The following is a 17,348-nucleotide window of genomic DNA, read 5'->3' as shown; positions in this document are numbered from 1 at the left end:
AGGTGGTGTTTTGTTAATTTCCCCCCTCCCCCCAAAAGGGGGCAGACAGCATAATATTTTACTTGTGTCTGCATGCAGCTTTTTTGGGGTAAAGTGTTGACCGAACAGTTTGCTGTCTGGTACCTCTGCAGTCTCAGTCTCTGTCTCCAGTCACTCATGTGGACATGTTAACCAGCACAATTCTCTCTTTTCATTGTGCTACACATCTTGTCGTCAGGTATCCTCTTGAATGTTGCTCAGTCCTCGTGTGTGAGCAGAGGCAGAGGGAGCTGATAGACTATTCAATCATGTTATAAAGAGCATAAAAGATGCACTGGAAAGGCTGCAAAAGACAAAAAAAATTGCAAAATAAAGTGATAAATCAAACAACCTGCAGCAACAGAGAGCCTAAAATAAACAGAAAATGCTAGGAAGAGCTCAATGGGCAGTATCTGTGGAATGAGAAAGTTTGTGTTTCTGGTCAGAGACTCTTCAAATGTTGCAAGGATGATGGCAGAACAGAGAAGTGTAACCATCAGGGAAACTGAACAGGGTGGCTTTTCTCCATTAAAGGGTCTTGAAGCTAATTAAAGAATTCCATTGGGTAGGTGTAGATCCCAAACTAGGGATCACAAATATGTTCACCAATGAATCAATGGAGAATTCAGGAGAAATGTCTATGACCCAAGGCTGGAATACAAAAAACTCTACCACAGAAAGTATTCAAGGTGAATGGTATAGCTGTCTTTAGGGGGGGGGGGGGGGGGGGGGCAGCCACATCAACAGAAGTGAGAAAACAATAGCTTATCTTGACAGCATTTGAAAGGAGGAAGGATCACATTCACTGGCATGGACCAAATGGAAAAAAAAGTGGCCCGATTTTGGGCTGCAATTCTATACAGTTCTCTCCAGGTTATGGGCAGGGTTCCGTTCCTGTGAACCGTTCACAAGTTAGAAATGCAGCCATGAACCGAGTTCCCATACTGCAGAAGATGCCCGCAGCAGCTGGCAAATCCATCCTGCTGGTCTCCCAAACTACTCATTCACATGTGTAGGCTGTATATGAGTCAGGAGATTGTAAGCTGGGGAAGAGCTGTATCATGTTGGGCATCAGAGTGCTCAACTCTGAAGTCCACTAACATTTACAGCGAGCAGCAACAAGAGGCTCAAGAACAGTTCACATCATTGACCCAAGCTGCTCAGCTACATTTGGCCCAAAGTCTTGTTACTGAATCTCTTTTGGACAATTCTACACTTAAAACTATTGAGTATTATACAGTTAAATTAATGCTATTTTATTCCACTGCTGCTTTTGTGTTTTGCTCCCCCCATTGGTGAATTGAATGCCTAGGGCACAAAAACTTAGTTGCAGAGCTGAGTTTGCTCAGCAAAGAAAAAATATCACATCTGTTTCTGTATCTTTCTTGCCAGATCCCCACACCATCAGGTAGCCAGAAAAGTGTCAATTTCAGCCTTGAATACACAGTATGCAAGAAATGAAAACTATACCTGTGCTTCAGAATTTGAAAGAATTATAATCCTAAGTGAACAAAAAAAAATCTTCCCTCTCAGTAGTAAATAGCCAAGCTCTTACTCTGAGCCCAAGGAAGTCACTGCAGGAATTCTTAGATCCAATTATCTTCAGCTGTTTCATCAATGACCATCCTTCCAGCTACAGGTCTAAAGTGGGGATGTTCAGTGATAATTGCACAGTGCTCAATTCTACACACAGCTCCTCAGCAAATGAAGCATCCTATGCATGCATGCTGCAGAACCTAGATAACATTAAAGACCATTTGTGCCACAAAAGTGTCAGGCAATGACTGTATCCATCAAGAGAGTGTAGCCACTTAATCCTGACATTCAAAAGCATTATCATTGCCAAGTTCCCCATCATCAATACCCTGCAGGTCACTGCTAACTGGAAACTCAAGTGAGCTACCCACAGTACATATTGGCAACAAGTCAGAAGCTGGGTATCTTGTAGCAAGCAACTTACCTGTCAACATCCCAAGGGATTTCCATCATCCACCAGGCAGAAGTCAGGAACATGATGGGAAGCTCTCCACTTGTCTGGATGAGCACAGCTCCAACACTCAAGAGGCTTAACACCATCCAGGTCACACCAGCCCCTTGAATGGGGGTACCCATCACCAGCGCACAGTGGATGCAAGGCTCATCATCTACAAGATACACTGCCGTGACTTACCCTGCCTACTCCAATAGCATCTCTGAAACCTGCACATTCTGACACCAAGATGGACGAGGTTAGTAGAAGCCTGGAAGAACCATGTAGGTTCCCCTCCAAGTTGCAAACCAGCATGTCTTGGAGACAGATTGCTGATCCTTCATCATCACTGGGTTTAAATTCTGGAACTTCTTATCCAATAGCACAGCAGGAGCACCTTCACCAAAAGGCTCACCACCACCTTCTCAAGGGCAATGAATTCCAACCTTGCCAGCAACTCCTAAATCCCAACCGTTCAGTCTCTCCAACCCAAGGAGACAGACTTTCAGTATTTACCCATTCACATCTCTCAGTAACAGCTCCTATTCACCCAAGTTCAATGGATCAATCTCACACAATCCCTCCACATTGGACAAGCCCCTCATTCCAACAATCAGTTGAGCAAAGCCACACTGCAATGACTCCAAGAAAACTATCTGTTTCTCAGAGACCAAAACCAAACACAGGTCTCACCAGAGTCCTGTTCAATTGCAGGAAAACTTACTACTTCTGTACTTCTAAACATTTACCATTGACTTGCTTACCTGCATTAATGGATGTGGCTCACTGCTTTAATCTCCCAGTTTAAGCTTTATGACTGCAACACCACTCCCTGGTGGCTTGTTTGGAACAATATCCACAGGACCATAGGCACACCTCATTGTGTTCTGGTGGAGAAGAGATTTAATTCCTTTCAGCTGTGTTAGTTTAACCCATGCATCAGCACTTATTCTCATCTCTTGTTCCCCTTTCTGTAAGTAATGACACACAGGTGAACAGTTTTGACATGATTTAGACCCAATGATATAGTTTGGTATGATGGCATGATGTAGTTTGCAGCCAATACAAATCTTGGCTAATTAGCTCACAGCAAGGTAGGAAAAGTATCAATGATCTTGCATTAAAGTATGAATGATCTGTGTGACTGGACAGGAAAAATAGCAAATGGCATTGATGCTGAGAAATGCAAGGTAATGCAGTTGGGAAGGTATGACAAAGCAAGGTATGCTACATAATTGGAAGAAACAGCAGGACCTCAGTGTGTATGTGCCCAGGACCTTAATAGTATCAACACAGGTCAATAAGATAGTTAAGAAGAGGTAAAATTAAACAGAATTCCAAGGTATGAAGGACAACACATAAAAGCAAGGAGATTTTGCTGGAATTGTACACAACACTAGTTAGGCCACAACTTAAGTGCCATGTGGTCACTACACAAAAGGCATGATTGGATTGGAGAAGGTGCAAGGGAGATTCACCAGGATGTTGCTGGGACTAAAAAATTGTAGCTAAGAGGGAAAGATTGGAAAAGCATTGGCTTGATTTCTGTGGAAGAAGTGACTGAGGGAATACTTAATTGGGGCAGGAATATGATGGAATACTCTCCACTTGCCTGGATGAATGCAGTTCCAACAATACTCAAAATGAGGGGTCTAAATAAATAAGGAAGGACCTAGTGATGTCAAGAAAGAGCTGGAGTTAAAAACTGGTGATGATGGTGGTAGAAATGGTAAATGGTGGAAGAACTAGAGGTGGAAATGTTTGCATCAAGAGGGTGTTGGGGATCTGGAAGTTACTGGTAGAAGCAGAAATCCTCAGTCACGTTCCAAAAGTATTTGAGTGTGAAGAGCTATGGCCTGTGTCACCAAGGACAAAGTGCTCAATGGTGGAAAAAAGCTGGAGAACTCTTGCCACTTGCACAGAAGTGGGATAATTGTCTTCTTTTTGCATCTTTAAACTCTCTATGATACAACCAAGAGAAGCTCCATGACTTCAAGAGAAGTCAGCATTGTTGATACAGAACTGGGGTTCAAGCCAAGTTTGTGTGGGCAAGGGTTATTTGCTACAGTGGGGTTTAGCAGCCAATGCATTGGTTAACTAAAATGGCTATGGTAGTATTAACTGCTCCATATCTTAAATAGTGGCAGAAGTAATGATCTTATTGGGCAGGGAGAGGTGCAATGTCTTAGAACAATCAGAAATTCTGCCCCTAGCCCCAGACAAGTGCCAAAGACAAACATTCTCAATGCTCAGCCAGATATGCAGAGTGGGTAATCCATTTTAGCTTCCCCGCCAAGATTCAAGAGTCAAGAAGCTGGTTTTCAGCCAACTCAGTTCATGTCATGTGACAGCTAGATATGGCTATTAATGCATTAAATCGGGACTAGCTGGGTGGGCACCATGATCGGCATGGACTCGTTGGGCCAAAGGGCCTGTATCCGTGCTGTATGCTCTATCGCTAGATATGACACAGGTTATGGGACCCTTGGTGTATAAATCTGCAGATCCATTAAGGTGGCAGCAGAGGTAGATGAGGTGGTGAAGATGGCATACAGGATGCTTGCCTTCACTAGCCGAGACATGAATATGACAGCTTAGAAGTCATTGTACAACTTCATAAAACCTTGTTTAAGCCACAGCAGGGATATTGTGCACACTACTGGAAGCACGTGGAGAGAGTGCAGAGCTTTCCCAGGATGTTGCCTTGGATGGATCATTTCAGTTTACAGAGTGAGACTGGATAGGCTAGGTTTGTTTTCCCCAGACTGGAGGAGGCTGATGAGGTAAAATTTAAGGGGCACAGATAGTGTACATAGTGAGTGAGAGAGAACACAAATACTGTGGTGGCAAGGATGTATCCTACGCTGAATGATTCACCCCATGACTCCTTAAAAACCTTTCCACCATTTACAACAGCACAATTTAGGAGTGACATGGAATGGTCTATCTGCCTGGATTAAAATTGGTAAATTGGTTTATTATTGTCAAATGTACTGAGGTACAATGAAAAACTCTGTTTTGCATGCTATACATACAGATTATTTCATCACATCACATCAAAAGGTGTTGAGTCCCAAGTTGAGGAGTTTGGAGACGAATTTGTTTGGAGTTAATAGTATTGAAGCTGGAGTTATAGTCAATAAACAATAGTCTAATGTAGGTGTCTTTACTGTCCAGATATGAGTAAAGGGCCAGGGAGATGGTGTCCACCATGGACCTGTTTCAGTGGTAGGCAAGTTGCAGTGGGTTGAGGTTGTCGGGAGCTGATGTGTGTCATGACCAGCCTCTCAAAGCACTGGGTGGTAGTTATTAAGGCATGCTACCTTGTTTTTCTTTGGTACCGGGATGAAAGTGGCCTTCTTAAAGCAGGTGGGAACCTCAGATTGAAGCAGGGAGAGGTTAAAATGTCTGCAAATACCCCTGCCTGCTGATCTGCGCAGGATCTAAGGATACAGCCAGGGACACCATCAGGGCCAGATGCTTTCTGCAGGTTTACTCTCCAGAAGACCTGACACCCGCAACAGTGACTGAAGACTTTTGGTGTGGGTGGTGACATTCCAATCCCCTTTTGTTCAAAACGTGCATAGACTGCGTTAAGCTCATCAGGAAGGGATGTGCTGTTGTCGATGATGCTTCCAATTTCATTTAGTAGCCCATTATAGCATGAAAGCTATGCCGCAACTGCTGGCTGGTCTGTGACTCTATTTTGGACTGGTATTGTCTCTTGGCATCCCTGATAGCTTTACGAAGGCCATATCTCAATTGCTTGTATAGGTCAGGGTTATGGACCCTACAGTCCTGGACTTCAGTAGGGAGTGGATCTCCTGGTTCATCCATTGTTTCCAGTTTGGGAATGCTCAGATTAGTGCAGCTTTAAGATTTTATTATCAAGAACAGTCTACTTGATTGCTACCCCATCTATCGCCCCACACAATCAAACCCTTTCTCACCAGTAGAGGGGTTGGAATGGGGACCATCTGCAAGTTACAAAGTAGTTGTTCCCCTGGGCTACTCTGACAGTCCCATCAAAACTTGTCATCTGTACCAAGATGGACAAGGGCAACAAGGACATGGGAACAGACACAAGGGGATCTGAGGAAGAGATTCTTCTATCCAGAGGATGGTTGGAATTTGGAACGCAACACTTGAGTGGGTGGTGGATGCAAGTACTCATACTTTTAATTATCTAGTTAGCATTTGAATGAAGGCTATGGACCAAGTGCTGGTAAATGATGTGTACTCAGTGGTTGGCCTAGACATGTGTGCCAAATGGCCTGTATGACTATGACTTGCATGTCACCTTCCAAGTCACATATCATCATGATGTGAAAGTGCATCACCACTCCATCATCACTTGCTTTAAACACTGGAAATCTCACCCGACAGTACCGTGGAAGCACCTTCAACCAGAAGTTCTGCAGTGGTTCTAAACAGTGCCCCACTGTTAACTTCAAGCCCATAAATGCTGGCATTGACATTGATGCCCAGATCTTAAAAAATGAATAGATCAAAATTTATAGGGACTGTTTACAAACCATCATGACATTTTCCACCCACCTTCAGAACAAGTACCTTTGACTGAATTTCATTCTCAAAAGTGCAACCTTTTCATCAAAGTACTGTAAGTTCTGTGTCAGAGTTTGATATTAAGACAAAGAATCACTGGAGATCCAGGAAATAAAAACAGGCCAAGAAACTTTATAAAATGATGTTCAGGCCATGAGCCATACAGGTTTTAAACCTTCAAACCTTGCAAAAGGAAACACAACAAATGTGCTTTTAGAAACTGAATGTCTGGAATGCTTTCACACTGTCCCTCAAGAGAAACAGGGAAAATGGAGATGGCAGGAGCAGATGCCAGCCACCACTCTTTTAAATGCCCAATACCCAAATTAGATAATTGCTTCATTTTGCTATGAGATGCAAACATCATGAGCAACATCACACTCAGTCATCAGTGCTTTGCATAGTGAGGGACAGCCGTTTTGACTCACGACAAGCAGCGTTTTAAATAGAACAACTAGTCTAGGCTGAGATCAATGCTTTACTTAAGTAACACACCAGGAACCAGACTATTTGCCCCAACCATACTGTGGCACTGAATTTCCCACTGGACAAAGTGCAGTTTCTGCATTCCCCATTTAATTCTTTGAGACCAACAATGTCTTGTGAAATCAAACCTCAATAAGGAGTGAAAGATCTCAGACGATACTGGCAAAATAAAAGGGGGAAATTTCTGCAGGAAAACTAAAACCCACCTGTGGCTCAAATGCTTTCAGAATTACCAGGGTTGTTTCTCTTAGAAAGAGTGCAAAAGCTGCAATAAAGTTTACTGGGTGAAATTTTATATGTCTTAGTATATTACATCAAAACATACAAAAGGAACAGCTGATGCAGGTACATTCAGGAGCATTAATGGCATGAAACAAAAATGACTAAAATCAGCAGTAATGTTATTCTGAACAGCAAGGGCTTTTGATGTTAATCTTTCCGAAGAGGCAGCGACTCCTCTCTGATTCCGTCTTTTGTAATGAAGCAAATCTTTAGACAGTCACCAGTATAAACATCTCTCTCAGCTGCAGAGATGAAAACATCTTTAACTAGCTGTGTTGCTTTCTCCAGAGTGAGGGGGAGATGTTCTACTGACTCCATATTCTTGAATCCAATCTGGTAAAGAAAGTGTAGAAGGTTAGTGCCTACCTTCAAATATTCATCAGGTTCCACCAGTGATTTTAAATTCACCAGTAGGTACAATTCAAAAGAAAAATCACTTAATTGGAAAATAGCATTCATGTCCTTTTCTTATGGATCAGTAAATTCCAATAAGCAAGACTCCACACTGAGAGCAGGACTTAGCTCAGACATCTCAGACTCACTCCCATTCTATTCTTTGTGAAAGTTGTTAGAGGCGGCTAAATGGGGTTCAAAGCGTGTTACCTGGTTATCCAGAAGTGGCTGCAGCATGGCACTGGCCGAGCCGCCGGCTTTGTAAGCATCTCGCTGATAGGATCCTACAGGGTCAAAGCTGTACACTGCACCCTTCCCTGCGTTTAAAGAATGCAAAGTATGATCAACATCTACATTAATCACTTTCAATATTTACTTTCCTTCTTTTCTAGAGTACTGGCAAGTGCTTTTATAATTGGTCAAATTGTTTCTTGACACCTGGCTTCCTAACATATTCCAGTGTAAGAGAAAAGTTCAAATCCAATCCTAGTCCATAATGGGTCAATAAACAGGGTCCTTAAAGCATCCCAAACCACTAAAAAGATGTAATCACCATTGTAGGGAAAACCTGTTGATGCACAGCAAGTGTTCTCCCCCCAACCCCACACACACAATGAAATACATATCCAAATAAACTGATACAGGTTGAGTGACTGATGGGTGCTTATGAGAGAGGACAAACAAGTCTTCAGTTTAATGCACACGAAAGACAACAGCAACAGTGGAATATTCCCCCAGGACTGAAGAATCCTGGATTGCATGACATAGTGAGCCAAAGCTGACAACTCACACAACAAAATACAAAGGCTGAACACTGGTATAAATACACACAAAGGGTTTACACTAGAAAAATTATCCTATCTTTTCACATTTCAGACACAGCATTTTGAGCACTTTGTGGCTTGTTCAGCTACTTCCAACCTTCTTAAACCTTCAACTTTGCTAAAATGCTAGTAATCTCAATATAGTAGGTTAATTCTACAGACCACGAATTAAAACCAATAAAGTGTTCCAGGAACTGATTTAACTATTACATGTCAGTTAACACAAATAGATATGTCAGCTGCAGTCACATTCACTAATGGGCATTGTTGGTAAAGTCAACATTTAACATCCAACACTAATTTCCCTTGAGAAGGCAGTGGTAAATCACCTCTCCTTCCAGTTGTCTGCCACATTAATTCACCATCCCACTCTTATCTCTGCCTGTAGGCTCCTGCAGCATTACAAGGCCCAATGCAAGCTTGAGGAAAACCACCTCATCTTCTGTCCAAGCATGTTGCAGCCTACAGGACTCAACACTGAATTCTCCAATGTTAGGTGACTCAGTCTTTCCGTGTGCATCACATCTGGCAATTTCTGCAAGTCATCATTTTGCTGAGTTTTCTTTTTCAATCTTTTTATTAGTTTCCAGATTAATACATAACATCAATGATTGTACTTGTAATACAAAGAGATCAAGAGAACAATCATGGCATAGATAATGATAAAGAATAAAATATAAAAAAAATCTTTAGATCTCACGATCTCTTAGTAGATGAATATAAAAAAGGAAAGAAAAAGATTTAGTGTATATAAAAGAAAAAAAATCCCCAAATCAATAAAAAAAATTGTAAATAATCAAACCAAACTAAAAAGAAAATTTCAAAAAGACAAAAAAAAAGAAACTGGACTGAAATCTCTCAATAGAAACAGAGCAATATTATGTCGTCATCTCCGTTTCTCTAAAATGAAAAGTTATTGAAAAGGGATCTATATTACATGAAAGTATTGAATAAATAGACTCCAAATGTCTTCAAATTTAAGCAAAGGATCAACAGTACCACTCCTAATTTTTTCCAACTTTAAACATGACATAGTTTGAGAGAACCATTGAAAAGTAGTAGGGGGTATTGGATCCTTCCATTTAAATAGAATGGATCGTTTGGCCATTAATGTGACAAAGGCAATCATACGGTTAGTGGAAGCAGATAAATGGCCAGACTCTATCCTTGGTAATCCAAAAATTGCAGTGATAGGGTGAGGTTGTAAATCAATATTCAATACAGTTGAGATAATGTTAAAAATATCTTTCCAATATTTTTCCAAAAGAGGACAGGACCAAAACATATGTGTCAGAGAAGCCACAATCGATTTACATCTGTCACATATAGGATTTATATGGTGAATAAAAACGGGCTGGCTTATCTTTTGACATATGGGTCTTGTGAACTACCTTAAACTGCATCAAAGAATGTCTGGCACACATTGAAGATGTATTAACTAAATGAAGAATTTTCTTCCATGTCTCTGTAGGTAAAGATGTCTGGAGTTCACTTTCCCATTCATTCTTAATTTTGTCCAATGATTCTGGATGTATTTTCATAATTAAATCATAGATTATTGCTATCAAGCCATTCTGATAAGGATTAAGACCTAAAATTTTTTTCCGTAGTGAGCTTTTCCTCTTTGTATAGCCTGGCCTACTAGGCATGTCCCACAGCCTCACAATTAGCCACACATTACACAGTCAAAGCAGCTTAAACCGAGTTTAAGCACTCCTTAACTACCATTTAAATCATCTGGTCTTACCCTGTATGAAATATTCCCATCCCTCCCCTAGTCTCTGCAACCATAAACTAACTTGTTTTCTCTCCTTCCTAGTTCATACGAAAGGTCCAGGGCCTAAAACATCAACAGTTTCTCTTTCCACAGATGCTGACTGGCCCGCTGAGTGTTTCCAGCATTTTCTGCTTTTAATTCAAATGTACAGTATCTGCAGTTTTTAATTTTTCATTTACTGAGGAACTATTAGAGCAGGTGATCAAGTGCTTGGTGGTAAAGTTTTGGAAGTGTTTTAAACAAGGAAGAGAATAAGAAGCTGAGGGTCTGACAAGCTCAAGGCAAAGCCAGAATACGTACTGTATTATAGATCAGGACACCATGCTACCATGTGAAATGCACAGATGACAAGAAAGTAAATGGAAAGTATAGTACAGTTACTGTTAAAAGCTCACCTTCTTCATCAAGGCCGCCAATGATATTGTAAACATAGTAAGGGAAAAACCGTCGAGAGTACAGAATGGTGGAAAGCATTGCTGCTATTGCTCCACTCGTCATAGTCTTATTATTTGAATGTTTGTACATCTGAAACATCAAGAACATAGAAACAGTAACTAAAATACAATAGCCCTGTTGCTCAAAATGGAATTATATGGAAGAAATTTCCAGTCCTATCTTAAAGACTCCATGAATCAATCAAATTTCAAAGAGCCACAAGCCCATAGCACAACTACTACTGATTTGATAACCAAGTGGCCAGGAAGGTCAAGGTGTTTGAAGGACACTTTTCCATGGAGTATACACTTGAGATTTGGGCTCAAATATAGTAAATTAGCAGAGTAGAGGGAGATTAATTATGCAACTGAATATGTTATACCTAATAAAGGCACACTTCCCACTGCAACTGAGTGGCTAAAATGGGAGATGATCTATCTATCGCTGATTTATAATCCATCACCTCCATGGACCATATACCAAGGAAATGTACATCTGTTAATTATGCTGTGATGATTTTTCACACCCAACCTCAATTCCTAAGGCAGCCTGGCATTCATGAATAAACACCCCTTTCATTTTACAAGACTGCAAATACCTTTAATCTTGCATCAATGATTTTTGTTAGTGTAAGACAGTCTCCATGGAATCCAGTGCATCCAATCACCGTTTGGTCTGTCCTAATCATAAATTATGAAAAAAAAGAGTTAGTGATAGTTATATTATACTAATTCAATTAATCATTGAGGAACTTAATTCAGAGAAAGATTAGTGCAACACCTAGAACACTAGAGCTGTGGGAACACAGTTGGCATCATGTTTACCACCTTAATAAACATTCATTAGATCCAGGGGCTGTCTACATTTAATGGTGACATAAAGGGAAGGAGAAATTGTTCAGTGACAGACCTTTGCAAACAGAGAGAAAACTGCCTTGCACAGGTCCAAGGAGAGAAGCAAACGATTCAAACATAGTGGCATAATCTTACCCTCCCATCAACTCAGACAATGGAGCTGAAAGCTAGTCTGTGGATTATTTGAATAGTGTAATGATCAAGAGTTGAGTCCCTGAAAGCACTCCTAAACTGGTGCAAAAGCATCAAACCAAAATACCTAACACTATATCTGAGACTGGCTAATGGAACACAAGGTGGCTAAACCTGCATCCTTTGCTGCTTTTCGTCAGCCAAGTTACTTGGGGGGGGGGGGGGGGGGGAGAGAAGAAGAAAGAGAGAGGGGAAGAAAAAAAGTAAGTGCAGTATTTGAATACTTGTGTTCATTTAACAGTTAATGCATGAGCTACACTATAATGTTGGGAACAAAACTGTCAAAAATTGGTATAAGAAATAAAGCTATCATCACAGTTTCAAAAATACGCCAAATGCATTGATCAAGAAACAGAAGAATTTAAGAAAATCAAAATAGCATTCATTGTAAAATATTAGTTAACATGCACGTTTTAAACTCACAATTTGTAGCACTTGGGCGAGTCTCGGCTGTGAATGGAATAACCTTCGCTCAGTCGTGTATCTGAAGCAACAATGCAAAAGTCTTCCCCAGCTAAGGCCAGCACAGTTCTTTAATGATGAAACAGGACATGGTGATGAGTGGGTGGGAGAAAATGTCAGAATTATCATTCCAAACAAAAACAGATCTTATTTTAGGCTGCATTTTTAAATAGACATTTGATTTGAACATTGAATCGTGTCCCAATTTCAATACAGTTGGTTCAAATAAACTTAACACAAAAAAACAATCTAATTGATATTCATCATTTCTTTAAAGTCAACCATTTTTTTTCATATCCCCACTCTACAAACACTTCGTACCTGCATGATTACCTCCTGATTTGTTTTAACCGATACCTAGTCTTTCATTGAATGCATTTACTTGGCATCTTACATTAACCCACACTCCAGAATGCTTTGTAAAAAAAATGAAACAATGTGTATAATCAGTTATGAAAGCAGCAGTTTCTCAGCAGCACATAAAGAACCAGTCAACATTTAGCTATTTACGTGCCAGCATAGACCGGATTCTACATAAAGGCCAGCAATGGAGGTCCACTTTCTTGGATGAAGGATAGGAAATAAAGAAAAGGAAAACACATCCTGCATCTTTTACCATTAGACTGGGATTAGACCTCACAAAGGATCATTGATCCTATTGATTTCAATGGGTATTTAGTGCTGTAGAGATCACGCAAAGGGGAAGGCAAGTTATTTTATTTCAGTTATGCTTTATTTTTAAAAAGTACTTCAACCCATTCCAGTGCACAATTGGATGCCCTCTCCAGTAAATCCTCCCCTCTCCTCCTGCTGTGTCCACTCATTAAAAGTGCAAGGTGAGAACTGGTGCTACCCAGGCCATAAGTACTAGAGTCCAGGACGCTTCATGCCATAAAAAGCTCTCTGCACCCAAGCACTGGGAGTATTTCAGCAACAACTCAGAGTCAATAAAAATCAGCCCATTGAGATCAGACCTTTTTGTATCAATTGTTCCTACTTAAGTGCTGCAGGCCAGAAATTGAGATGTTGTAATAATTAAACCAGGGTCATTAAAAAATCCACCAGTACTTCTAACCTCTGCTTCTCAGCTCAGTCTTTCTTTACATTCCAAAGACTTCTTGATATTCAAGGTACAGAGATATGCGGGACAGGGAGCATCCAAAACATAGAGCAAAAGCTTTCCAACTGCTTGCTTGGACTAATGATTTGCAGGTTTAGTCTTTGGGGAAATAAATTGGTTAAGGCAACTCACAACTAAATGGCTTTTAATGTGAAATTTTACTGGAATATCTAATTTAAATATCTCCCCCCCCCCCCAAATACTTTTAGGAAAAGTTGCCTGGAACTTCTGAACAGTGAAAACTGAGGTGCACAAGCAAAAAATATAATCCCCTCAATCAGTGGCTTTTATGTGGAATTAGACAAGTTCCTCAGTGTAGCAATTAACTATTTCTTAGGCAGTCCCTTGTGTTCAATGATGACTTGCTTCTACTCTTGTTCTCACCGATGTACAGGAGGCCATATCGAGAGCATCAAATACAATGAACGAAAATATGTAACTGAATTCGATGTCGCCATTCATCCATGCTGACCATGATGCCCACCAAGCTCGTCCCATTTGACTGCATTTGGACCATCTCTCTCTAAACCCCTCCTATTCATGTACTTATCCAAACATCTTTTAAATCGTATTATTGCACCTGCCTCTACCACTTTCTCTGGCAGCTCATTCCATAAACCCATCACCTTCTGCATGAAAAACTCTCAGGTTCCTTTTAAATCTTTCACCTCTCAACTTAAACCTATGCCCTCTAGTTGTTAGTTCCCTTTCCCTGGGAAAAAGACCATGTGTGTTTGGTGAGACCAAGCACAGACTAGGTGACCACTCTGCCGAGCATCTGCCACGGCTACCTGGAGCTCCCGGTTACCAGCCATTTTAATTCCCTTCCCCACTTCCACACCAAGCTGTCTGTCCTTGGCCTCCTCCACTGCCAGGGTGACGCCAAATGCAAACTAGAACAGCACTTCATATTCCATCTGTGCACCCTACATGTAGATGCCACGGCCAAGAAAAATCACTAGCACCTCTACTTCCTCAGGAGGCTAAAGAAATTCGGTATGTCCCCTTTGACTCCCACCAACTTTTATTGATGCACCTCAGAAAGCATCCTATCTGGATGCATCACGGCTTGGTACAGCAACTGCTGTGCCCAGGACTGCAAGAAACTACAGAGAGTGGTGAACACAGCCCAGCACATCACAGAAACCAGCCTCCCCTCCTTGGTCTTTACCTCTTGCTGTCTTGGTGAAACAGCCAGTATAATCAAAGGCCCCACCCACCCGAGTCACTCTCTTCTCTCCTCTTCCATCGGGTAGAAGACACAGGAGCCTGAGGGCATGTACCACCAGGCTCAAGGACAGCTTCTATCCCACTATGATAAGACTATTGAACGGTTCCCTTATACGATGAGATGGACTCTGACCTCACGATCTACCTTGTTGTGACCTTGCACCTTATTGCACTGCACTTTCTATGTAGCTGTGACACCTTACTCTGTACTGTTATTGTTTTTACCTGTACTGCCTCAATGCACTCTGTACTAACCCAGTGTAACTGCACTGTGTAATGAATTGACCTGTACGATCAGTATGCAAGACAAGTTTTTCACTGTAGCTCGGTACAAGTGACCATAATAAACCAATACAACCCAATCTCCAATTTCAGGTAACCTGCTCCCCTCTGTCCCTTTTCTCTCTCCTCCTGATCTACCCAGTTCCTCCTATACATCAGCCCCCAGCCTTCTATCACCTTGTTTCTTTCCCCTCCTCCACGTACTCCTGCTGCCCATCACCCACACACTCCTCCCATGGTTCTCTCCCTTATTTCCACCTTCCTGTCCTATCGGATTCTATCATCCACATTCCTTTGTTGCTTCCACCCATCACCTCCCAGTCTCTGCTGCTATTTCCACTCTTCCCTCCTCCATCTACTTATCATTCCCCCTCACCTGGACTTACCCATCTCTTCCCCTCCTCTTCATACTGGTCATCTCACCTTTATCTTTCAGTCCAGATGTAGGATTTCAACCCAAGCTATCGACTGCCCATGTTCCTCCAGTCATGCTGCCTGACCCACCCAGTTCCTCCAACATTTTCTTTTGCTCCATATTCCAGCATCTGCAGTCTCTTGTATCTTCAGTTATACTATTCAACTGGTATTCCCTGTATGAGCTCAATATCCATAAAGGCAAGATGTAGAACTGAATCCCACAAATCTGGTCATTGCAGGTGGAATTAGAGGCTATAGAATTTGCAAATAGTACTAGACAACATGCTCAAGACTAACATTATAATAATTTGGAATGAACAACAACATTGAACAAGAAATGTGCTCATAATCCCCCAGATTCTAATTTTATACTACAACACTGCTGTTCTGAAATGAGTGAATCATACAGTACAGCATGGTTTGAATGGGGGGGGGGGGGGGAGCTAAATTACTGAACAGATGTATACAAATAAAATGATCCATTTACACTCATCTGTTCAGAGAACCAAAACAAAACCTATTTCTAACATCCATAAACAGGTGGAAAGAATATGGATTGAGGATCGCTTCCCAAAACAGACTCAATTGATAGAATGAGTAATACCAATTCATTAACATTTTCAGCACATCGAAACAAAAAGCCCCCCAAACTTTAAAAAAAACTTTTGATGTTTATGTTGTTAACTGCAGGGTCTCCTTGAGAAACCACGGATATTGAAGACAATCACAGAATGGTTTCAAATACGTGAAACCGAAACCGATTATCACGTCCTGAGGCAGAAAGGAGAGCCAAAGGCTGAAGTATAGACCCCGCAAGGCGCAGCACACGGGCAACTGGTGGGCATCTCAGTTTTCATTTTACTTTGGACGGGTTTACATCAAATCGGAGGTAACTCTGGAGTGCCCAGTTGAGGTGCAGAGGGTGGCATCGAATTCAGGATCCTGATCCGGAGCAGTTCCCCGATGTTCCCTCCACTCATCCGGCCTTTGTCCCCCCCTCCTTCCCTCCCCCATCTTCTCCCCCTCCGATCCATCCCCTTCACTCCCCTCGATCCACAGATTCCCTTACTCCCTCTCCTTCCCCTCCGATCCGTCCCCTTCTCCCCCTCCCTTCTCCCTCCCTCTCTTCTCCTCCTCCTTCCTTCTCCCTCCTCTTCCCCTCCGATCCGTCCCCTTCTCCCCCTCCCTCCTCCCTCCCCCTCCTCTTCTCCTCCGATCCGTCCCCTTCTCCCCCTCCCTCCCTCTTCTCCTTCCTTCTCCCTCCCTTCCCCCTCTTCTCCTCCGATCCGTCCCCTTCTCCCCTCCCTCCCTCCCTCTCTTCTCCTCCTTCCTTCTCCTCCGATCCGTCCCCTTCACTCCCTCCCCCCAGATCCCTTGCTCCCTGCGGCCTACAGCTCGAACGCGACCCACACTCACCCTCCGTTGAAGGTATAAGGCGAGAAGCGGTGCTGCGTTGGCCCCGAGTACTGATACTCCTCCCGGCCCCCCATGTACCCGTACGAGTGCAACATTTCCCCTCTGCGGCCGGACTTTCTCGCCAGTTACGTCCCTCCCGCTGCCCGGCTGCTGTCTCACTGCCAATATGGCGGCCTCGGCGTCACACCCAAATCCTTCCCCCCCCCCCAACCCCCATCGTATCGCCGAAGTGCGCAAGCGCCAAAACGGTGCCACCTTCTCTTCAGCACCCCGAATAGTCGCCGGGGAAATGCCATCTGCGCCTGCGCACACTCGCCTGGTCCCAGCTGGAATGGAAGGTGTTTGTGTCAGTCAGCATCTTCACTGTTCCAACACTATTCCCACCTCTAGAGTCCCCTTGTCAATCATGCCTGGTGACTGCAAGTGATTGAGACCGATTTATATAGCGATATGTGCATTGTTTTTTTCCACAAATTATTCTGGGGGATTAGAAGTTGCCGGAGTCAAAAGTTTTCTTTGCCCCTCGTTCTTCTCGTTTCAGAGTAAATTATCTCAAAAACTGGTTTCTGTCTTTGTGTGAATGCAAACCTTAGACCCATCAAACTTTCTCCCCAAAGTATACAAA

The 17,348-nt window shown here is 42.4% G+C and overlaps 1 protein-coding gene across 1 annotated transcript; it reads right to left on the bottom strand.

Annotated features, from left to right (window-relative positions):
* Positions 1 to 6,665: 6,665 nt before the first annotated feature.
* Positions 6,666 to 16,906, bottom strand: psmb1 (proteasome 20S subunit beta 1). The gene is made up of 6 exons (XM_052013200.1): positions 16,724 to 16,906; positions 12,220 to 12,327; positions 11,349 to 11,430; positions 10,711 to 10,840; positions 7,925 to 8,031; positions 6,666 to 7,654 (listed from the first exon to the last, which is right to left on the bottom strand). The coding sequence occupies exons 1-6, from the start codon at positions 16,816 to 16,818 to the stop codon at positions 7,469 to 7,471; spliced, it is 708 nt and encodes a 235-aa protein (XP_051869160.1). The 5' UTR covers positions 16,819 to 16,906; the 3' UTR covers positions 6,666 to 7,468.
* Between the last annotated feature and the right edge of the window lie 442 nt (positions 16,907 to 17,348).

Source organism: Pristis pectinata, chromosome 3 (genome assembly GCF_009764475.1).
Source record: "Pristis pectinata isolate sPriPec2 chromosome 3, sPriPec2.1.pri, whole genome shotgun sequence".
NCBI classification, from domain to species: Eukaryota; Metazoa; Chordata; class Chondrichthyes; order Rhinopristiformes; family Pristidae; genus Pristis; species Pristis pectinata.
Note: the sequence above shows the minus strand (reverse complement) of the source record. Positions and strands in the feature narration are given on the sequence as shown.

Bases quoted from the DNA above. Each gene is read 5' to 3' on its own strand.
- psmb1 (XM_052013200.1), bottom strand. From the start codon at position 16,818: ATGTTGCACTCGTACGGGTACATGGGGGGCCGGGAGGAGTATCAGTAC. The intron at 11,431-12,219 runs GTGAGTTTAAAA...ATTTATGATTAG, and splicing joins TCGCCCAAGTGCTACAAATT to GACAGACCAAACGGTGATTG. The intron at 10,841-11,348 runs GTATTTGCAGTC...TTGATGTTTCAG, and splicing joins TCATTGATGCAAGATTAAAG to ATGTACAAACATTCAAATAA.